Raw genomic sequence first — 24,029 nt, forward strand, 5'->3', positions numbered from 1 at the left:
ACGTTGAGACAAAACATTTCATCTTAATATCATATACCTGTCAAGAGCAGTGTCTGTAAATTAAAAAAAATGTACGTGAAATTTAATTAATTCTAAGCATAGACCATCTAAAAGTAACAAAGCATTTGCAAGAGTATAATACTCTAATTACTGCTTGACAGTCTGTATAGATATAGATAATCTTCATTATCCTCAATGATGAGAGCTTTTAATTATCGGCAATGGACCAAAAATCTAACAGAATTGAAAATTGTTAGCTAAATCAATTCTACTTTAGCTCCATGAATGGTTTCAAAATTACAGGCTTATAATGGGATAGTATATAACATGCAATTTTTACATCTGAAGTAAAAAACTTGTGTTTTTTCAGTTTAGATCTGAAAATAATTTTTGAAGTTAAACAATCAAAAAAGAAATCGCAACATTTATTAAGAAATCAGACAAATTATACTAAAATCGATAGTAAGTATTTTTGGAAAACCCATCAAACTAGATTACAACACAGTTTGAAAACGTATCTTCTATAATTTCTTCTCTCTAAACTACGAGGAATAATTTTTCAGTAAACAATAGATCTGGTTCTGATATATAACTTCTTTTTATGTGGCCACAACAACCCGTTACTGGGTTTTGGCTTGTCAGGCGACTGAATGTCTTTCCAGTCGCCTCTGCTCCATGCACGCCTTCTCCAGTCTCATACATCAAGGTCGGTTAGTGCTATCACGGTCTACTTTTACGCCTTCTTTCTACAACCACTGTTTCAAATACCTTTTTCGCTGGAGCATCTTCATCCCTTCTCATGACATGACTTGGATCGAAGACGACAAATGCAATCACTCGCTCCCAGGATTACGCGCTTACCCCTCTCCCCATGGACCTGAACTAATTTATATTTGATGGAATGTAATTTTTGTGCAATATTAATTTTTGGAGTAAATATTATACAGATATTAAAAATCAAAAAAATTAAGTTAGACAAATATTTTATAAAAATCGAAACCACAAGTTTTAGTTATTAATAAATCATAGTCTTTTTAGAAAATCGTATTATAAAAGCATTTATTGCCAACTGTTTTCAAATATTGTGTATGTAAGAATATTGCACAAGTACACAACAATAAAGATATATGCATATATTGTGGTATATGCAGACACGTAGATACATTTTTGCTGCCAGGTAAGAAATATCTGCAAAGTAGCAAATATTACAACAATGCTGAGTGAATGAAAACAGCTGAGTGGAATGCAATTATAACTGGAAATAAAAGCTAAATAAATAAAATAAAATGAAACTAATATTAGAAACAAAAACAATTGTCAAGTTCTTTTTTGACATCTTGTATACTTAATACTATTAATGTAAATGGATATGTAAATTTGAGTTCCTTTCTTAAATAAAAAAAAATTCACAGCTGCAACTTTGATTATATAGCATGTTTTCGTAGATATTTAATTTACGATTTACATATCATTTAATATAATATATATATATAATATTTATTTAAAGTTGACTTTTAGATTTCATATATATTGCGGATATAATTTGTTTTTCAAAGCAAATTATGAGCTGTTAGTTGTTAACGCACCTTTTAAGAGTCTTTTTTTTTATTTTTGATAATATATATAATGTATTTAATATATATATAAGTTTAATAAATTTATTCTCTAATCTTTTGTAGAGTTAAAAAGTATTAAACACATTTTGTAAGCTAATTTCTCTAAATTTTTAGCTTTAATATTTCAAGCAGCTTAGGTGTTATCTTTAGAAGCTAACGTTGCTTGTTTTATTTTTATACATAATCCATTCTATATATAGCTTAAAAGATATTACTGGAATTATGAACAAATCAAGACAAAACAAATTAAAAAAAAAAAAAATACACATACGCCCTGAAGTGCAATTTACGCAAATAATTTAAAATTTTTTTGTATATTTTTAGCATAAAGTATTTTTATATATCTACTTTGTTATTTTTTGTTATTAAAACTTATGAAAAGCTAACACCTGATGAAAATTATATACACACAGTGCATAATTACATCAATATATATATGTATTTTCAAAACGAGAACAGCTGATGACAACTCAACATACACAACGAAAAAGTATCTATCAGATGCTTGCAGAAAAAAGCCAGCCAACACAATTGCGTTATATTCGTATATATTTTTATCGATGGAATTGTGTTTATCTGTGTTTTAATTGAAAGGAACCCCACTACAACTGTTAGATTGTAGGAAATAATTTTGTATTTATTTGTAAGTGATTAATTTATATATTTTTAATTGTTTTATTTGTTAGTGACGAAAATTTTCTATAGCATTACACACACGTTCTGATATTATATTTAACACTTAAAAAGTTTTAAGCAAAAATCGCTACGCGGAGGCCATCGACGAGCACGTCCAACTGCGAACTCACATAAGAGCGTTCCAACGGTCTATAGCAACTCAAATAGCTCGTGACTACAACCGCGGACACCAACACTGCTAGCTGAGATTCTTGAGCGAGAATTCTATAGGTTTTGTTGTTTTGTTGTAGTCACAAACTGAAATATGTGCTTTTTTAAATGAGTTTTTATCGTGCACACCAAGATACAACAAAACCGAAAACCGAAAACTGAAAAGAGCCTAACAACTAAAATTAATTGTAGCGCAGCACAATGCATTGCATTTGCGAATCGTGCATTCTGCACTCTGAAAATGTATGCAAAAGTCAAAGCAGGCCTCACAAAGGGGGAATCGGAATCGGGCGCGAGCAAAGTAATTGCAAATGAAATACGAAAAAACTGCAACTTTGCAGACTGCAAATTCTATGGATACAAAGATAGTTACTCGCATTCTCGCGCACTCGCTCACACAAGTCACAAGCTCATACCGCCGCCTAGTGACTTGTGGATTCGCTCCCAGGTGGGTGGGAGGGAAAATCTTATTACAAAGCTTAAAGATGCAGGGTACGAGAGCGAATAGTTAGTTAGATTACTTCCACACAAAACAGACAATAATGTAAAAAAATACATAACAAAAACAGTTGTGAACATTTTAGTCTGCAGAGCAAATGTACTCGTATTTACATAAACAAAAACCTAACAATGCACACAGTAAGAAGAATAGATTCTACACAAAAATAAAACTCAAAACTATCAAACTATTGATAATATTAAATTCTTTAAAATTTTTACAACAGCTTTAATGGAAGTATGTGTATGTAATCTTTTAATTTAAACAATTCCAAGTTGAATTTATTTTAAGTCTTTCCTGCAAGATTTATAGAATTCATTCCATGCCCAGTGCTTTTCAGATAAACAAAAACTAATGAAAATATTTCATTTGACTTTGCCTTAAGTTCATATCAATTACAGAAACACCACAATTCTCACACTGTAGTCTCCTCTTCGCTTAATTAATACTATTAATTTATTAATTTTTTACATGAAGAGAAAATATCTTGCAACCTTTTTTAAATTATAATAACTTTAATCAGTGAATAAGAAAAGAAGTTTGTTTTGGGCTTGGGTCTTGCTGAAGCCTATACATGATACAAAATCATTGAGTAAAACAAAAAAACCCTGTTGCTATATAAAAATATACATAGTGAAAAACCCATAGCTATGTAAAAATATACATATACATACTCATATGTTTAAAAAAACTCAAGTGCATGTCTACTTGTGGTTATCCGCTGTTTGTGTAATCAATATAAAAGGTTTAAAGCCTTAAACCTCGATATCTGAAGTAGCTATTACGACTTTATAGCGTATTGGAAAAACTTACTGAAAATAGACTTTTATACTAAAGCGCCACCTAATCAACTAATAAATTCAAAATATAGTAAACTTTCGATTTAATGAATACTCGATATAACGAACCCTATAAATACTTGGGTTGTACATTCTAAATAACGAACACATAAAAATGTTCTCTCTAATTAATTAATGTTGTACCTAAAACGCGCTTTCTTATTTAAGATTCATATACAGGATTGCTGACGAAAAACGCTCTATTTTGTTTATTTTTGTTAAATTTGATGAAAGATAAATGAAATTATCTATAAGATAAATTTAATTAAATCTTTAAGTTGCTTTATTTTGGATCAATATGGCCACCTTTAGCATGAATTATGGCTTTCAAACGGGCAATGAAGCTATAACACGCTGCCCGCAAATTGCTTTGCAGTATTAAGGTCCATTCTCGGCTTAGCGTTTGCGATCAAACGATCTACATTTTGATATTTTTAGTGTCAAACCTTACTTTTAAATACCTCAGACCGTGAAATCTAAAGGGTTTATATCAGGTGAAAACGGTGGCCACTGTATTGATGGAATAAAACACCGAACGTTGTATATAAGTCATTCTTGGTTGACGGGTTGGAATGTCCAACGCCTGCAACCGAAATATAAATCTGCTCAGGGCTTTAGTACTCCCTCTAAAAAATAATTTCCCGATAGATTCAGAAAATCTAACTAAACAAACGCATTTTATTATTTTTTACTATATAATATAATAAAAAAAAAGTATATACAATTGTAAAATTATACAATAACTTATAATTTACTTTTTTACAATTAATGCAAAAAATGTACTTATCTGTAATGAATCCTAAAAAACCAAAAACTTACAAAATAAAAACTTAAACCAGCTTCTCCAGGAATTTGGGAATCGCACCTAATCTGCTAGTAAAGTCAAAATACAGTCTAAATAAGTTAACGAATATATTTGAATATATCTGAATCACAACTTTTTAGTAAACCACTAAACTTACAAAGCATTTGATTGTGTATCAATTCATATTCGCTTTAGATTTCATATCCATCAGTTTAAGGCACAAGCATACGCTCTATCCGAAATTCATTCGTTTGCTCTCTATTCATAAATGTGTATACGAAACAAATAGAATTATTTGTTGTTATTGAAGAGAATAAACATTTTATCTGTCATTATAAGTGTTACACTTGTTTTTTAATTTACTCTCTCGAAATCTATTTATTTGTATTGTATTCAAAACTCAATGACTACTTTTACATTAATAATACAAAAAAGATATATCCGATGGTTTGAATTAATTTATGAATGTTTAGAAATCATAATCATTCACTTTTCAAAACGAATGCATTTGCGAATGTTCAAATATGATTCATACAGATTCTGATAAAAATATTGACTGCATATGAGAAGTACGAGTATATCAAAATCTCAACAAATGAATTCAATTATAGCTAGTTGTATATAACATAGATAAATTGTAATGCTAAATAATCGAAGTAGATAAATATAAATTAACAAATAAAAGTACTTTATATACTAGAATTAATATAAGAAAAATCAGTTTCTAAATTAAATTTTGGCAAAGATATCGAAAACAAATATCATTTCCGGTTGTTCAATTTGAACAATTACCGATTGTTCAGTTGAGATATTTAATGTTCGCTGCAAAGTTTATATACCAAATTTCAGTAATCTTCAGAGTACTAAGGTTGTATTTTATTTTTCTACGATATAATTTTTTTTGGAACAGATTAATACCGATCATCTGCATATTCATCATTGTGCTCAAAAGTCCAGCTTCTGGAGCTTTGTAACTGTGACGACCTTATAACCATATGCTTTGTATATTTTTCTTTGTGCTCAAAACTCCAGACACATTAAATTTGTACCGATCTTTATAAAACGTATAGTTATATATATATAATATATATATATATATAATATATATATATATATATACTATAGTGTTTAGTATATTTTTGGTTGATTAACACTGATCTACTTCATAAGCTGAGAGATATACCATATTAAACAGAGACGAATGATTTGTATCATCGTGCTAATTAAGCATGTACAGTATCTACATATATATTTTAAAAGTATCTGATATTTTTTTTATAATCAAAAGTCAGACTGTGTGATATAGAAAACAAAAACTATTTAACGAAATACTAGGTATCTTCAACTATAAATTGCTATAAACTATAACTTCAACTATAAATAAATGAAACTGGATACCTGTGTAAAGAGGAACCAATCAAGCACAGACTGTTATTTTTACTGCAAATTATTGTCTTGGTAAAGTGCTATATATAATATACTGAATGAAATTTGATAAAATATTGGAATTAATGATGCAATATGGTCTTTCAATCATAAAAGCACAATTGATAAAATGCAAATACAATATAATATAATGATTATATTATTAACTTAAAAAGATATAGCTTAATTATGATTCTAAAATCATAAATTTCATTCAAATATAGTGCGATCTAATTGAAAGTAGTTTATTAATAAAACCCTTATATACTGAGGTTTCTTAGCTGGTCTTTTACTGTAACATATATATGATAAATTAAAATAAGTTATTATATAAAACTATTTTTTAATATTGCAGTAAAGTATTACCAATGGACAGGAACGTTTTCATAAGTAAAGAATTTTATAATAAAATATATAAAAATAAACTAACTTGGTTTTATATTTTGTATAATTTACAACTGGGAAATATAACGTTTAATGTACTTAAAGATGAAGATGAATAAGCCTCTCTCTGTCTTTGCTTAAAAGCCTGTCTGTAACAGATTAACTGTGATTTTCCGTACTTTTACAATATAAGACATAAAATCTATCACATATTTTATCTCATCATTACAAATAGTTTCTGAAATATCTCGAGTTATATTTCGATATCTCATCACAATAAATAGTTTCTGAAATATCTCGAGTTATATTTTGATATCTCGAGAATAAAACTTATATGCCAGTTTAGTATAAAGTACAGTATAGTGTGACGAAAAAATATTTAACGAATTAAAATTTAAAAAACTCTTTTTTTTAAATTTTAGAAATTGGAAACTAATTATTCAAATTTTATATTAAATATTATTGGTAACTGAACATTGATACGTAGTAAGTAATAGTATTTTTTTTTAGATCTAAAGAATAATATAAAGAAGCACGTATGAATAATAAAGAATAATAGTATTTTCAAAGCCCATCAGTTATTGGCAAACAAATCCACTATAGCCGATTAGTTAATGGCAAACAAATGACTATATCCCATCAGGTAATGGTAAACAAAGGACTCCAAACTTTGCTAATAAACAAAAACACAAATCTTTAACAATCCAAATGAAACTTTATTCAGTTCCCCTTGGAACGAATTCTGAAACGTTCTCTTTCCCCAATATTAGTTAATGGCAAACAAATGGACTATAGCACATTAGTTAATGGTTTTAAATGGTTATCAAAACTCACAATGGTTACAGGCTCCTCGGGGAGGTATGCAGATCTGAGATCAGTTATTGCTTAGTCTGATAAAGTGATAAACAATAATTCAGTCAAGGCGTAGAGAGGGGTTATGTACAAACCTCGCAGTTAGTAGAGAGTAAAAGTGTTCAAGTTCATTGACTCAACTAGCCTCAACATAATATAGACACTATTCTCTAGATCTATATTATCATTGTTTTCTGATACTAACAAATAGTTATAGCTATTTTTATGAATAGTGATATATTTTCCAATAGGAACACACTGACTGGCTAAACTAAAACTTTCATAACAATTTAAAAATTTGTAATAAATAAATAAACTAATTGCCAGACATTGTTATATATTTTATTTTTATTATATACAGTATGTTAAAAATATAATTAATTATTTATTATTGTATTCTTTTCCAAGTTTAGTCATGTTTCTTTCCCAATTAGTTTTATTTTTAATATTTAAATTTAACGTATTTTTTATTTCAGCAAAAGAACAGCAACAACAACAACAACATTAACAACAACAACAAAATCAAAAGTAAAAGAGGAGCCGAATGAATGCAAAAATGTCGATTTGTTGAGCAGATTAAATGGAGTGTTTTATTTATATTCATTCCAATATGTTCATGTTTCATATAAGTATGAATACTAATTTGATATTAACAATTTGAAATAAATGGCGAAAAAGTAAATGTGTATATAAAATTGTGTTCGAAATCAAAATAAAAATAAATAAGTTACTTACGTCTTCGGTGCGTTGACTCTGTTGACTTCGAGCAGAATTTGTGGCGCTGCTACCACTGCTGGACATTTTAAATGAAATTTGGTTTTTTAGAAACTGAAAATTAGCTTTAGTTAAAAATTTTATTTGAATAAAATTTTGACTTAGCAAAAGCAGAAACAAAATCGGTTTGAATTCAAGTTACTTTTTTCATTAAAGCAATACTTTTCATTATGCTTCGTTCGTTTTTTATAAAATGCGTAATTAAATTTTTTCATATAATTTTCTTTATACTCGCGTTGCCCCTTTTACACACTTTATAAACCTTACAACCCATTGAATTATTTCTTAGTATTTCGCTTTTGTTATTATTTTGAGGATTATTTGATTATTTGACTGATTAATTGTTTCTCTTTTTTAGCAACAGCTTCCTACTTCTTCCTCGTAATAACGATTGATTTTTGATTTTACTCTGCTTCTCTCTGTAGTTTTACATTTAAATGTTATTAAACTTTTACTTCATATTACACTTAAAAACTTTTTCACTTTTCTAACAACCAAAGCAAAATTAAAAAACAAAAGAATTCTCAATTTTCGCCAAAAATGATTTCCTTTGCGAAAATCTCGACACCGACTACAGAAACACCGACGACGAAAGTCAAAAACAATTTGAAGAAATAAAGAATTTCAATATTTCTTTGTTTATTTTTTTTCTCAGACAGTGTTGACAGTTGTTTCTCTATTAATTTACTGCTGTCAGTTGATGAAACAGTAGTAGTAGAATACTGCATAGTTGTATTTTAAAGTCACAAAAAATAAATGAAATTTATTTTAAGAAATGACATTAACTTAGCGTCTACACTGGCAAGATTTTTATTATCGAGTTTAATACCAGATATATTTTTTTCACTTGAATACTCAAATGGTACACCTTCTCGTTGCTTAATAAAAACTTGGCATCACCGCGTAAATTAGTGAAAATTTGTTGATAAATGAATGTAGTGTATGTAAATACAAAAATACCTGTAGATAATAGGTCTGTTCCACGAGCTACTCATAATAAAACTCAAGTAAAATTCAAGTACCAACTGAGAGCGTAACACAAATAAAGTTCCAAATTACGCACAGATTTTCACGGAACAGCTTTGTGTGAAATCTGGTGAGAATATCATTGTCGCGCAAATAAACAATACAAGAATTTAAATTTAAACTCAAACCAAAACAGCTGATTCACACATCAACATAAATTTTACTTAAAATTGAATGTACGAGTAAAGTCTGTGTAGCATTTTCAAATTTCGACAGGGATGTTACGCTCTCTCAGATGCTCTCATTTACACAGTGTTATACGGCATTTACACTGGTCGAAAATAGCTCATTTTGGTCAAAAATCAAAAATGAGAAGCGAATGGCTCATTCTTGCATACAACATTTCAAGTCCGCATTCGATCCATTTCATCACATTCTGTATGAATGCATCCCTAAGACGTTCGAATGCGTTCCAAATACAAAGGAGTACATTGAACATAGCCTAAATAAGAGCTCTTCTTGGCAATTTGACAGTTTGAGAAAGCTGTTTTTGACATATTTACAAAAAAAATAAACAAATGTTTGATGGTTACATTTTTTTGACAACGATACACCTCTTCTACTTCCCAAAAAGTATTTAATCGAAATTAAAAATATGTTTTCAGTATATATTTTAAGGTTTGAAGGTATATTTAACCTTCATGCAACATTTTTTTGGCACAGGCAAAAATCATAACAATAGGCAAGTTGAAAAACCAACTGTTTGAAATGAGAACGAATTACAACGAATGAAAACACTTTTGAATGTCTCATTCAAAATGAATCATTTTCGGCCAATGTAAACATCATATTACTCAATGTTACTGCGAGTAGCTCATGGAACAGATCTAATTTTATAAAAAAGGTTTTATCATATAAATATTTATTTTATTTTTATATCATTTTATATTGTATTTGAGTTTATATAAAACTAAACACTTTTTTAAGCTTTATCCATGATAACGCAAAAAAATAGTGAAATAAGGATAATGCAAAGAGAGCGGCGTATTGACCAAATGTTTGAAATATTTGATAACTCGAGATCTTACGAAGGCAATCAAAATAGTCAATAAATTCGTTTATATCACTAGTTAAGGCTAAATGAGCAGCATTTAACACTGTTTTATTTTTCTTTTCTTTTTTAAATACTTATATATTTATTTATTGTAGCTTTTCTTACAATGAGACTAACAATAATTTTTATATTTCTTGATAATACCTTATAACTTTTTGCTTTTATTACAACGATTGTGTTTTGTATTTATTCATACCGTATATTCTGCATTTATAATACAGAAATAATAAATTCTTTAATAAATAATTAATGTATGGCTTTCTCACTATTACTAATCTGTCAGTCATTTTCACAAATTTTATTTAAAAAATTAAGTTTTTAAAATATTTAAATTTACTCATTAAGGCCGTATGCGAGTTCGAGTATATTGAGGTAAAGTAAATTGAAATTTACTAGGGATTTTTTGCACTGCACTTATGTAAATATTTATTTATTTATTGCACTTATTTACTATTATTGGTTAAAAGTTTTCAAATTTATTAATATAGTTATTAAACATCTTAGAAAATATTTACAATGGTAACACCTAATTTACCTTATTTTTATCTAATTTACTCTACTTGAAATTCTGGTAAATACCAACATTCTCTGTCATACTGACATAATTTACTATATCCCTCAATTTACTATCAATTTACTCGAATTCGCACACGGACTACCTCTCAACGGTTATAAATAATAAATAAACTCCTTTGTCACCTGACTGGAGTATTCCATTTTTTTCCATAATGATTGACAATAGATCATTTTTAGGATTTATCACCAGTATAATGCGTGTGGCAAACTCGTTAAGTAGTTTCAGGAAAGTGGGTTTATTTTTGCTAATTTTGTTTTTACTTTGTATGTTAATTCTTAAGCGACACGTGATCTATACTAATAATTAAAAATAATAAATAGTTACTTAAGATTTACTCTTTTGCATTATTGTACGCAAAAAGTAATAATGAAAGTGAGTTGGAGCCAACATTTTATGTTGTACAAAACAGGTAAAATAAAAGTAAATTGGAAAAGCAGCTGACACATTATTTTATATATTCATATTAGAAATATAAATTTGAAAATGATATCTGATTTTGATACGAATTTTGTTACACTATTAGAAAAGCGATAAATATTATGAATAAAAAAATATGCAGAACAGTTAACTTCACTATTTTTAGTTAAAATTATTTTTTTATTTTTGGGTAATTTTAGAAGCGGTAAATAAAATTACTTTCATTAGGTCTGTTCCATAAGCTACTCCTAGCAACATTGAGTAACACTGTGTATACACAAGTGCGTTCTACCAGCAAATTTTCCACTAAATGAGAGCATCTGAGAGAGCCTAACACGCCTAACAAAATTTGAAAATGATACACAGACTCTGCTCGTGCATTTAATTTCAAGTAAAATTTGTGTTGATGTGTGAATCAGCTGTTTTGGTTTGAAATTAAATTTTTGTATTGTTTATTTGCGCGGCACTGGTATTCTCACCAGATTTTACACAATGCTGTTCCGTGAAGATCTATGTAAAGAGCATAATTTGGAACTTTATTTGTGTTACGCTCTCAGTTTGCACTTTACTTAAGTTTTACTTGAGTTTTACTATGAGTACCTCGTTAAACAGACCTATTTACACTTTCATTTATTTCACTAGATCTTTTTAAAAATCTACTAAAGTTGAAAGTAAGAATTCAATTATACTTTCTTTCTTAAAACATTAGTTTACTCATAAATTAGCTAAACTTTTATATGTAAGTAAATCTACAAAGTTGAACATTTTCAATTCTATTTACTATTTTCTTTGAATATTTATTTTCTTTGAATAGTTATAAACCGCATAATTATATTATGTGCGTAATATTCTAGTTGTTATTGAAAGCATTAGTTCTAATCAACTCTTTTTCGATCAACTAAGACTGAAATAAATTTTAGTCAGTACAAAATTACTGTTTACTCTCATAAATTCTTCTTACTAGTTTTAAATATATTCAAATAAATATATTCAAATAATTTTTGCATTTAAATTTTACTTGATGTATGGGAAATAGTTGTATTATTAAAGTGTAATTGTAATTTGAGATAAAAATAATATTATATGATATAATCATATAATTAATTATTAAATACGATTATTTAGTGTTTAAATACTTATGTGAAAAATATATATAATATAAAAAATTGAAACATGGTGTAATTGTATATTGTTTCTTTTTTAATTTTGTATGACTTTTTTCTCATATCGAATTAATATAATTTAATCAAACTGTATATCTTAATTTTATACATGTATTCGTTCATATATACTATATACAGACAGCCAAATTTCCTTAATTTCATAAAAATAGAATTAAGTTAATTTTGAAAGTGTTCAAACTGCCCTAAATTAATGAAAGCATATGTTTTCTATTTACAAATCGAATGTTACATGCTCCAAACACCACTTGCTAAATCTTAAAAATTGATTATTATAACTATAAAGAATGGTATTCAGTAGTTTTATTAGCTTTAGTGGATTTTAGGTATGTTAATTATAATTTTTCTATTTATCTTTCTATATATAATTTTACAATTTGTACTACTTTAAAAATATTTTCCATGTGTCATCAAAGCCAACTGTCACTGACATTTATTTTAAAAAAAATTTCACTTTTTTGTTATCTCAACTTTATCTTTTGCTTAAAAATTATCTTTCGGATAGTTGCATTTGAAATATCCCTTAATTTTAGGCTTCATCTTCGTTTCAACGAAGCTGAATTTTGTATGGAAAATAATAACTTAATTTCGCTGAAACGAAGATAAAATTAAGATTTTTGTGATATTAAAGTGTGTTTGAACATTGTATTATATACACCAAATAATAAAAATTACAAAAATCTAGAATATAATATAATATTTAATGAATATTTTGTGTATTAATTTAATCACAAATACTTTTTAAAGTATGACAGATACGTAAAAAATTTGTTTATAAGAATTAAGAAAAATTCTTAAAAAAACATTGTGCTATATATATAAACAATAACATATAATCAAAAAAAATAAGCCGAACTCAACTGTGTTCACGGAAATTTATGTGTAATAAAATTGTTGAATATATTCAAGAACTTATTAAAAATTATATTGAAACTTGACAACATTGCACATTCGGCAAGTTCAACTTAACGAAGAAATGAAAGTCAATGATAACCGCAGTGAACACATACATTCCTAAAGTTGAGTTTGCTGGAAAAATTGCGACTATTTGGAGTTATTGTTAAGGTTTTTACTTAAAATTAATTATAATAATTTAAAAAATGGTATGTTCATTAAGTGCAATTTTTAATAAAGTTAAATAAAATACTTTCTTGTTTACAGGCAAATTACTCAGAAGATCAATTGGCTGGTAAGTTGGCATCAAACAAAAATCTGAAAGCAATAAAAATATGAAATTAGTTAAAAAATTCTGAAAACGTTGAATTAGTGATATTTATAATAGATCATTATGAGTGTCTCCTAAAGAATTCAAATTATTCAGTGACTCAAAGATATTGTTGATTTTTTGGCTTTGTTGTCATTTATGACTCATTAAAATGCACACCCAAAAACGGTAAAAACCAACACAAGCAACGATCGTACGAATGCTGGTTAATCAAACAAAATGTGTCGAGAATTAAAAAGAAATAAAATTTATTGCTTTGCTTGTAAATAAGAATTCATATAAATTTAGAGAATCTATATAATAATTTTGTTATGTTCTGATGGTTTTCGATTCAATGTCTGTACTCAAGTGTTTTGCAATTGTCGATTGATTCAAAACTTATACCAAATCGTTGCATGCAACTTGTGGAATGGAATTTCCATTTAAGGCATAAATTAATAAACAACTCGTATTCTATTATGGAATATGCAACAAAGTCTCTATACAATTTTTTAAAATTTTATTTTTCGTCTTATCTCACTGCATACTTTATAAAAAGCACTTACGCAATGTCAAAACTTTACCGAGATAATTTTATACTCCTTAGATACGCCGGTAATCAGTTCAATAGATTGCTGGTCAAATGTGACTGATTTCTACTAATAAAACTTTGTGTTGATAAAACAAAAGTTTGACGTACAAATACCTTATAAAGTTGCTAAGGTTTAATCTCTCTTAATTTTACAAATATTATTAAAAAACTGTTGACTTATTTAAGTAAATATAGTTACACTTATTGATTGTGTCTTAAGTGATGCATACTCCTTAATGAAGCACATTTCCAAATTTGAATTTAGTAGAAATCTCAAAAAATATTTGGATTGGCAAATATGGATATCATTCTATCATTCTTATGGTATCATTCTTATGGTAGGTTTACTTACATGTCACTGTAAACTAGAGAACCATGCTAGAAGATTAGGTCATGCACGGCGACGACTCAATACACTAGGAGCCCCCTTTCTTCAGGATCTTAACGAATTACAGAATCTGAGACTTAATAGCATTTTAGGCTCCGCCAAATGTTCTAAGTGGTTTTAAGCCCTGAATTTTTCCTATATATACGGTAACACAATGAGCCAATAGGCCTAAGTGGATCCAATAGAGATCGCCGGTATAACCTAACCTAATTTATTTACTAATATATTAAAATATATTGCTGTGTTAAGCCGGTGATATTGCTTTTTTGATATTTCATAATTAATAAAAAGGTAGTTAGTGATCGCTAAGTGGAAAAGGAACAGCACTGAATAGAATATCTGCCAGAAATTTACGTTAAAAATAGCATTTTAATGCAACAGCTTTGTCCTGGGATATAAATCCGAACAAACTGCAAAGTTTGACAGAGCATATAAAGTGCAACAAAGCAGGCAGTTCTGCAAATTCTTACAACAAAGAGCATTAAAAAAACAAATATGTTTAAAGTGATACGAGCTCAAAATCCCTGGTCGATATCATTAACTATTCTACCATTTTAGTATCTACAATTATTCGTATACTCTATTGTTGTTGTCGTTTTTGTAACCTGCTGAGACCTGCTTGTGAAACTCCTTTAGGGGGTGTTGAACGGTATTTGGTCGTCGTTGACGACGAGTGACTCCAGGACGTAGACTGTTCGTGCAACCCGTGTACGCTATTAATTTCCTTAAACATTTTGAGTTTGATAAATAGTAATAATTTTAACGAAAATATTGGCACCAATAATCTCGCTACATTGATTAAATAATGTAGAAATTGTTTAAAATACTTTCTAAGATCTCTCTATGAGAGCATCACAAGCTAATCAAAGGTCGTGAACATTTGAATTCGTTTAATATGAATACTTGTACCATAACGCTTTAAGCATATGGTGTGGTATAGATAAGGTGATAAAATGGTGTCTAGAATGTTTATGCAAAAAAAAAAATTACTAAAACCATAAGTTCGAAGTCTAAGATAAGATAGACGTTATAAGAACATACAGCGCAAAGTCTGTTAAAAATTCCAAGTTGAGATCTTGTATTATTATATCTCAAAATGATTTAATTAAGTTATTTTTAGTATTGATTTTGAATGTAGTATATTTCTTATCTCAAATTTTTTGATGAGAGAAAATACTCGCATACATCGCATACATCATTATTGCTTAAGGTTGGGGGAACCAGAAGAAAAAGATAAAACCATCTCACTTGAAATGAATTTTGGGCTTTGTTATTTTCAATGTCTGATTAATTAAATAAGTCGTGATACGGATTTTTTTCTTTTGTTTCTAACATTTTTCAAGATTTTCCAACCAAAATCTTCACACTTCATTACAATTTTCACTTCTTAATCTCTATATCGTATAAAGATCATCAAATCAAACTTCGGAAAGATCATATTGGCAAGTTATAGTATAGAATATTTTCAATTTGAACTGTTGGATTGATTTATTTTGAATTGTTTTGGACTAAAACAGATCGAACCTGTTTTAATAATTTAAAATCTATATATGGTATTAAACTGAAGTGGGTCTCATATAATGATCAATGAAAGTTTTTATTTTTCAGAACCCCATTCTTATTTCATTACATTATTTCATTAATAAAACTTACCCATTTTAGAAATATTCTATTGAAGATATATGTACATATAAGGCTTCCTGAGATGAAATGGGGGTTCTTACACAGCTCTTTTAATTTTTGTAATTAAACCAATATTATTTCAAATAAAAATTATAAAATAATACATCCCACAAACCCAAAATAAGCAATCTGTTGTTGAGGATTATTCCATACCTAAAGCTGCTGACTGTGATTTTCATTCGAGTTGCTAAGTTCCAAAACCTCAGCGCTGACCCAAATTTAGTCTCGTTTTTGTCGACATTGCTAAATTACGTATAAATTTTATTAAATTTTCTATTTTTTTGTTAAAAAGACGTTTTTACCTTTTAAGGCAGTAATTTTGTGCCGAGATATTGTTTATACAGGGTGTACATTGTGTTTTGTTTGACTATCTGAATCATTTTTACAAATGTTTATATTATAATTTAATTAAATTAAAATAGAGAATTATTTGACTTTTAGATACTTTTTACCGATTTTTTATTTATTGTTTTTTTATGCACATTGACAGTTTCCTCCTTCCACCCTATGCAGTTCAATTGCATAGAAAACCACTTGTATTTACACATGTCGATGTGTGCCTGGTCGTAGACTAGAATTTTAATGATTTAGTCGATTTCTGCAACGATATTAGCGCTGTTGTTTGCCAGCAAATCTAGAGAAAACGTTTATTTTGTAAAAAAAAATGTACATGTACGAACCGCCAAGCAAAAATGCATTTACCACATTAGAAGGTTGACGTTTCAAACTGCGAGAAATAAAATATTTTATATTTTATTTGCTTTTGTTACAGAATATTTATTGATTTTATTTAATTTTGTTTTAACATTTTTTTTATTGCTTTTGCTTCTTCTTTACAGAATTCCAAGAAGCCTTCAATTTGTTCGACAACAGAGGAGATGGCAAAATTCAATTGAGCCAGGTTGGTGAATGTTTACGTGCCTTGGGCCAGAATCCCACTGAGTCAGATGTTAAGAAATGCACTCATCAGTTGAAGCCTGATGAACGTATCTCATTCGAGGTGTTTCTTCCCATTTACCAAGCTATTTCAAAGGCGCGCTCTGGCGACACTGCTGATGATTTCATCGAAGGTCTCCGCCATTTCGATAAGGATGCAAGTGGTTTAATTTCAACCGCTGAGCTGAGACATTTGCTAACTACTTTGGGTGAGAAATTAACGGATGAAGAAGTGGAGCAATTGTTGGTTAATCAAGAAGATTCACAAGGAAATGTCAACTATGAAGAATTTGTACGCATGGTTATGAACGGTTAAGAAATTTCTACATACTAGACATTTGCGTTCATATTAAGAATTGCAAAAATTCCAAATTAAAAAGTTTTCAATATTATTTATAATAAAAATTAAAGTATTTCCATTATCCACTATTAATATTTTTTATATACATATGTAGTCACTACTAGTACTCGTACTTATTTGTTTTGAGAAAAAGTAAATACTTGTTTTTAAATTTAACAAATAATTTATATATTTGAAACATATAAAAATAAATACTAAGTAATTCATTCCTTCAGGGAAAAAAATATTTTTTTAATATTGCCAAATAAAAATATTTTATGTACTGATTTAAAGGCTTTATTATCAAAATAAACTTAATGTTATAAGTGACTTTGGAAAGGCTTCCTCCGTTTTACTCGCACGCAACGCATTGTTTTAGTTTATATATTTGTGCGATCGTATTTGGTAAGTAGTTTGTCTAAAAATCCCAGCTCCAATCGTGTTTCAAGCTTAATTCGCTCATATCATGTGAAGCAGCTAAGCTGTGATCTGAAAAAATCAGCGACTCACATAAATAAAAAGGATTTACTTATAATACTTTCATTGCTCCAGTACCTCTTAGACCATCATAGTCAGTTACCTCCATACCAAAACGCTTCAATTGATCCAAAATGCTCGTGTGACGACAGTGCTTAAAGAAAGAGTGATTCAATAATTGCAGCGCAGACCATCGGTTTGCTGGTCGCTTTTCCATACAAATTTCTGTGAACTGATGAAACTCATCAGAAAATGCTCGTTGACAATAGATTTGTTGTGCTTGTGCTGTTATTAATGATTCTGCACTTTGGTTATCGCCTGTAATGTCTACAATTAAAAAATAATATTAAACTAGTAATTATATTGCAAGTGGTAGCTGGCCTCATAATAAAGATGCGACTCACTCCGGCACTGAAAGTGTGTACATTGTGATGTCATTGCTTAATGTATTGATTGACTCGCAGAGGATATTTACAGTTATAGTAAAATAAATCACGAACAGTTATCACTTCTACAATGTAGGCAATTATACTGTATTTTCATCGCAGGAGCAATGAATAGTGCATATCTCTGCGAGTTTATCAAAAATTATAAATTTAAAGTATTAAATTTACCAATGATTTCTTCTGTTGCTGGACATGTTGAGCGGTCTAGTAACGTTGGTACATTGCCACGTATCTTTTCTGTGAACATAAATGTTGGCTGTGCATCAGCAAATGGTTCAATGCCATTGGCCAGCTCACAACAAGTTACACCAATCGAATAAATATCGGATTTTTCTGTATAACCAATAACATTTTGTTCTAATACTTCTGGAGCTAGCCAATTTAGGCTGCGTGCACTTTGTGGCGCCAACTGATGTAACGCACTTATACGTTCACCATGCTTTATAAAACTACTGCATTCTCGAAATCCCGATAATACCGCCTTTGTTTGACTCAATAATATATGGCTAGCACGTATAGATCTGTGTATATAGCTACGTCTATGCATATATTCTAGACCAGACAGTACATCTCGCATTATAAGTGCCACAAATACTTCCGGAAAGCCTGTAATTAACAATCAATTAGATTTTAATACAATTTATGTTAAGTTTACCTTTAAAAGCAACTTTAAGTTTACCTGTTCTAAAGCAGTTTCTTAGTGTATCCTTGCAACTGCCAAAACACATTAATGGTGAAACCAGGTAGATGTCATTGTCATGTACGAATGCCGAATGGTAGAAGTGTATATTGGGATGTCTAAATTGCCGCATTACAAGTATTTCATCGAATATTAAGGAACTGTCTTCCGTTTTGTCAATGCGGTACTTCTTGACGGCTACATGTTGTCTATTTGGTAGATATTGCGCTAAGTAAACAGTGGCTATGCCGTTGCAGCATTTTGTAAGCTCTACTTTTAGGTCATAATCTCGTAGATTATATCCAAACATCACAAATTATGCTGAATTGCACTTAAAATTATTTTCAAACACAATATAGTTTTTTTTCGAAACCATTAACTTCACATAAGAGAGTGATGCGCCACTCACTCTCTTAGAATTCGAAAAACATTAAGAATTTGTCTGGAATTCAGACATAGCATGGAGAGAAACCGTTAATTTTAATTATATGTAATTTTTATATAAAATTATTCAAATAATTCTGTTAAAAATTTAAAAGAATAAAATTACGATCCTTAATATTTTTCTGTCACAAGTATTGAATAAAAATAACTGTTCATAATGTTTTTCATTAAAACTTTCGTTTTTTGACATATACAGAGCAATTAGAATTATTGGTTTTAAAAACAATAAATTAAGACAAAATACTATAATGCCATATTCACATTCTTTCATTTAAATAAGGTAGGCTTTTACTTTGTTTCGTTGATTTAGTTGCATTTTCGATAAAAAAAAAAAACCATGAACACATCGAACTAAACCCTACACGTCTATAAAGATAAAAACGCAAATAAGTTAAGTTCAACAGTGACTGTCCTGTCATTCAGAGTAGCAAAAAAATACTCTTAATTTATGAAGGAAAACATGTGAAGCAACAACAAAGCTCTTATAATCTTTACCAAAGAATATCTTTACAAGAACGGAAACTCCGCCCACTTCGTGAGAGTGCATTTGAAATTGTTTTTGAAAACTTATTTTTTATAACATTTCGGCACACGTATTAAATACATGTGATCTTACCACGATAACATCAAATTGCTCTCTTTTTGGGGTTGCAGTATAATAATTTGCTGCTACTTGTTAATCATATGTTAACTTTTTAGTAATATAAAAAACTTATGCTTCCTTATTTGGTTAATAATATTACATTACGTAAACAAAATATATATTGTAACAAGTAATATATGATAAATAAATTTATAAATTAATATATAATAATTTGAATCAATTAATTTAAATCAGTTTAGTTTGTTTAATAATGTAATATATATTCAGTAAATTAATTTTTGTTGCTATTTTCATATGAATTTTATAGTATTTTTATTTATTACGTTCGGCAACAAACTTTTGTAGAAGCAAATTTTTTAATTAAATAAAAACAAACAGTTTTGAATATTTCTTATTTAGTGAGTTATATTTTCTTATATATTTTTTGAGCGTGTAAAACATTATTTCAAAAACAATTTTGATATAATAGCATTAAATACCGTTTTGATGTGAAATTAATAACAAAGATTGAAGCTACTACCAATTCACTTTTTTATACGGCAGCACTTAAGTGATCCATGATAAATTGTGTTTCTCTGCGAAGACTTAATTTTTAAATTTAGTGCCAAAAAATATGTTGATGAGGAAGGGTGTACGCGCATTCCCTTTAAATGTGTGGTACGTATCATTGCCTTGCATGCATTTCTAATTGATTAGTAACAATAAATCTGTTGATAAGGGAGGATGTGCGCGCATCTGCTCTAAATGTATGTGGTGAATAATACTTATTATTAATTTACGTACATTAGTGTGTGATCAGTAGTGAAAAATCTATTGATAAGAGTGGGTGCATGCGCATTCATTGTCGGATTTATGAGTTTTTCTTATGAAGATATATTTTTATATAAAATTTAACAATTTTTAAATTTTAATATTGAAAAATTTTAATTTTATATTATGATTATAAAATATATTTATATATAAATACTAAAGTATTTAAAAATATTAGCTAAGTTTAATTAAAAGAAGTACAAGTTGTTTACATAATTTATTATTGTTATGAAATGAAATAGACTTGATTATTTACCAGAATTAATGCAAGATTTAAACGAGATATATGCTATACATTTTTAGTTCATCTGTTTAATGAATATTAGAAATATTTATATAATATAAAAATTAAAAACATATTTATTTTTTTTTGTGTTGTTTATGTATAGAATATATGAATATTTTCTTCAGAATTTAAATGATCTTAAAAACATAAATTTATTAGGGTTCATGATATGATCATTAACATGTAGCGCCTTATGTTTATGTTTTAAATATTTTAATCTCAATGTGAACATAAAATGCACACTTACTAATATTTTAAAATAAATAGTAAAATACTATAAATAAATAGGAAATACATGCGTACCCTTATAAAAAGAGTTAAAATACTGTCTGTTTTGCAGTTTTGACAACAAACATATGGACGTATATTTTTTAATTTTTGGTATAAAAATTGTGCTATACCTACTTTTTGGTAACTGCTATTAAAGTGTTTGCAAAATTTTAACTACTTTTTGTTAAATATTTGCGCAGTAAATTTTGTATGATTTGGCGCAACGAAATTTTATATTACTCTCAAAAAATCAAAACCAAAAAACAAAACCACACTCTTTCTTACACTCTTCATGGTAAACTTTTTGAAATATTCCGTTCTCAAAAGTACTCGAAGCATCGGAAAAAGGTGAAAAGGTGAAAAATTTCAGTGATTTCAGCTGGTGTTAGTGCACTTTTCACTAACACTTTCAAGAGCTCTACGGCAAATTGTTGTTGTGCGAAAAAACAAATTTTAGTTCACAATGGAGTTGCCGTTCTTGTAAGGTATTCTTTGATCTTTACAATTAAGTTTTACTCGCAAAAAATTTTTGTGCTTAAGTTTTAGTGCAGCTAAATTTAAAAATCAATCTATTGTGAATGTTCACTGGAAATATGTCGTAAAATTCCTGTCATCGATTAAAATCATGTCAACATTTCATTTACTTATAAATTTAAATACATAAATAAATAAATTAAATTTAAGTACATCAACGTTTACCATTGCTCTTTTAATATTAATTTTCTTTTATTTACATAAATTGGTTTTTTGTGTTTATAATATTCATATATTATATTGTACACAACACAAAGAAACACAACACAACACAAAAAAGTATTTAACATACATTAAAAGTGATACCAATTTGTTTCAACCAGACTTAATGCTGTTTTTTTTCCAATTCCAAAAGAAAAAATTTAGGCTATTGTTCTTTTACAACTCTGAAAGAAAAAATTACGACTAATGTAAATATATTATACGTACAAAATGAAATTGAAGTTAAATTCTTAAATTGCAACAATACAATTGTGTACAGAATTCCTATAAATTAAAGTAAAAAAAAAATAGTTCGGAATTTTAATAATTGAACATGACAACAAAAATGATGATGAAATTACGATTTGCTGTGTGAATAGCTTTTTAGCGAACCAAGCTGTGCTGTATGCTACGTTATTAAAAAAAGGAAATTAATTTAAATTATATATGGCCTAACATATTCTATCATTTCAATAAAATTAATATGAACTATTGTAATATGTGTATTTATTATGCATTTAAACACTACATTCTAGTGTTACCACTTAGAGCAGTGCTGTATTGTCTTGTTTTTTAAAATATTTATAAAAGATTCTATTTATCCCAGTATGATTTCAGTATTCCTGTGACCTTTTTTCGGTAGCTGGAGAGCATCGCCACAGTGTGGGACTCTAACTTATTAAAACCACCTTTTTTGCATGCAGTATGGACAAATTGCAGCTATTTGTCTATTGAAGTCAATTACTGAAACCCCATTCTAGTTATCAAGAGAAAGGCCGATTTTGGAATACAGAAAGCTTAGTATTTAGACATCTAAGCTTTCTAATCCAAATTTGTAAATAAGTGAGGGGAGGAAGGAAGGATGTTGTTGATTACTGAAAAAACACGAACGACGTAGTTCACATAAAGGGTCAGGAATTGTGGAGGCTTGCACCACATATTATTAAGTAGATTAATGGAAAATTGAACTGGATGAACAATATCAGAGAGATTAGGGGGATTTTTCGCCAAGAACGGCCGTGACTTCCTAGGGATGGCCATAACCAATATAAAAGTAAAACTGGTACACTTTTGTCGATATTTGTATATTTTTACGCTTGAAATAGTTATGACTTGAAAAATCAGCTGACATATTCTAACTTATGGAAAATAATGCATTCGATTATTCATGTCGATTTGAAATAAAAGAGAAACGTGCGAGTCAATTGAATTTAGGTTTCTTAATTTGAACACAGGAGAAATCTTAATCAATTGATATAAATACTAAGCTATTGCATTATATTCGTAGTGTTAAAATTTTGTCGTTCCCATTGACATAAGTTACTTATTGCATGAAAAGAACTTTTATAAGTCAAAAAGTTTTTTAAAAGTTTTTATAGAGCTTCTGTTTGTTTAGAAAAATTTCACTTAATAATATATCGCACAAAAAATTAAATATTTATATATTTATAAATCCATTATGTATTGAATTAATAAATAGAAAATTTCTTTTATATTTTCACTTTTTCAATATGTTTGTTAATGGCTTAGCTGTTGTTTGCTTGCATTATTCATATAAAACATATGACAAATATTTCAAATTTCGGTAATTTCCCTTGTGGGAAATTTATTTGTAAGGGTTGCATTTGATATTTTTTTGCTCTAATTTTCTTTACTTCTTTTTTAGGTAAGTTAAAAAGTGTGGAAACTCTTTGATTGGTCAATGAAATATATTTATTAAGCTATACTTACTAAGAAAGCAATGGAAACTGGCGTTGTTTATATTTTGCATCTTTTTTGTACATATTTACATTTTCTATACTCTTTACGTCAACGACACTAATGCAGTCTCTGTCGTGTA

The 24,029-nt window shown here is 28.4% G+C and overlaps 2 protein-coding genes and 1 long non-coding RNA gene across 4 annotated transcripts; 1 reads left to right on the forward strand and 2 right to left on the reverse strand.

Moving 5' to 3' along the window:
* The first annotated feature begins 13,114 nt into the window (after positions 1-13,114).
* LOC119679596 (myosin-2 essential light chain) lies at positions 13,115-17,718 on the forward strand. 2 transcript variants are annotated; one of them, XM_038092046.1, is made up of 3 exons: positions 13,115-13,398; positions 13,457-13,484; positions 17,002-17,718. In XM_038092046.1, the coding sequence occupies exons 1-3, from the start codon at positions 13,396-13,398 to the stop codon at positions 17,412-17,414; spliced, it is 444 nt and encodes a 147-aa protein (XP_037947974.1). In that variant the 5' UTR covers positions 13,115-13,395; the 3' UTR covers positions 17,415-17,718. The 2 variants fall into 2 exon arrangements, with proteins under 2 accessions (XP_037947974.1, XP_037947973.1); XM_038092045.1 differs by lacking the exons at positions 13,115-13,398; positions 13,457-13,484 and adding an exon at positions 16,754-16,875.
* On the reverse strand, positions 13,446-16,564 carry LOC119679597. Its single transcript, XR_005252413.1, has 3 exons — positions 16,465-16,564; positions 16,316-16,405; positions 13,446-13,507 (listed from the first exon to the last, which is right to left on the reverse strand). It is a non-coding gene; the product is annotated as an uncharacterized LOC119679597 (long non-coding RNA).
* A 121-nt stretch (positions 17,719-17,839) lies between the features above and the next one.
* LOC119679595 (putative serine/threonine-protein kinase STE20-like) lies at positions 17,840-19,559 on the reverse strand. Its single transcript, XM_038092043.1, has 4 exons — positions 19,041-19,559; positions 18,530-18,967; positions 17,994-18,242; positions 17,840-17,927 (listed from the first exon to the last, which is right to left on the reverse strand). Exons 1-4 carry the CDS (start codon positions 19,348-19,350, stop codon positions 17,857-17,859), a joined length of 1,068 nt encoding a protein of 355 aa, XP_037947971.1. The 5' UTR covers positions 19,351-19,559; the 3' UTR covers positions 17,840-17,856.
* Between the last annotated feature and the right edge of the window lie 4,470 nt (positions 19,560-24,029).

This window comes from Teleopsis dalmanni, chromosome 2 (genome assembly GCF_002237135.1).
Source record: "Teleopsis dalmanni isolate 2A chromosome 2, ASM223713v2, whole genome shotgun sequence".
NCBI lineage: Eukaryota > Metazoa > Arthropoda > Insecta > Diptera > Diopsidae > Teleopsis > Teleopsis dalmanni.

Coding starts and splice junctions, on each gene's coding strand:
- LOC119679595 (XM_038092043.1), bottom strand. CDS start 19,350: ATGTTTGGATATAATCTACGAGATTATGACCTAAAAGTAGAGCTTACA. Junction 18,243..18,529: donor AGCAACAGAAGAAATCATTG/GTAAATTTAATA, acceptor TTTTAATTGTAG/ACATTACAGGCGATAACCAA. Junction 17,928..17,993: donor TGACTATGATGGTCTAAGAG/GTACTGGAGCAA, acceptor TGATTTTTTCAG/ATCACAGCTTAGCTGCTTCA.
- LOC119679596 (XM_038092045.1), top strand. CDS start 16,827: ATGTACATGTACGAACCGCCAAGCAAAAATGCATTTACCACATTAGAA. Junction 16,876..17,001: donor TGCATTTACCACATTAGAAG/GTTGACGTTTCA, acceptor TCTTCTTTACAG/AATTCCAAGAAGCCTTCAAT.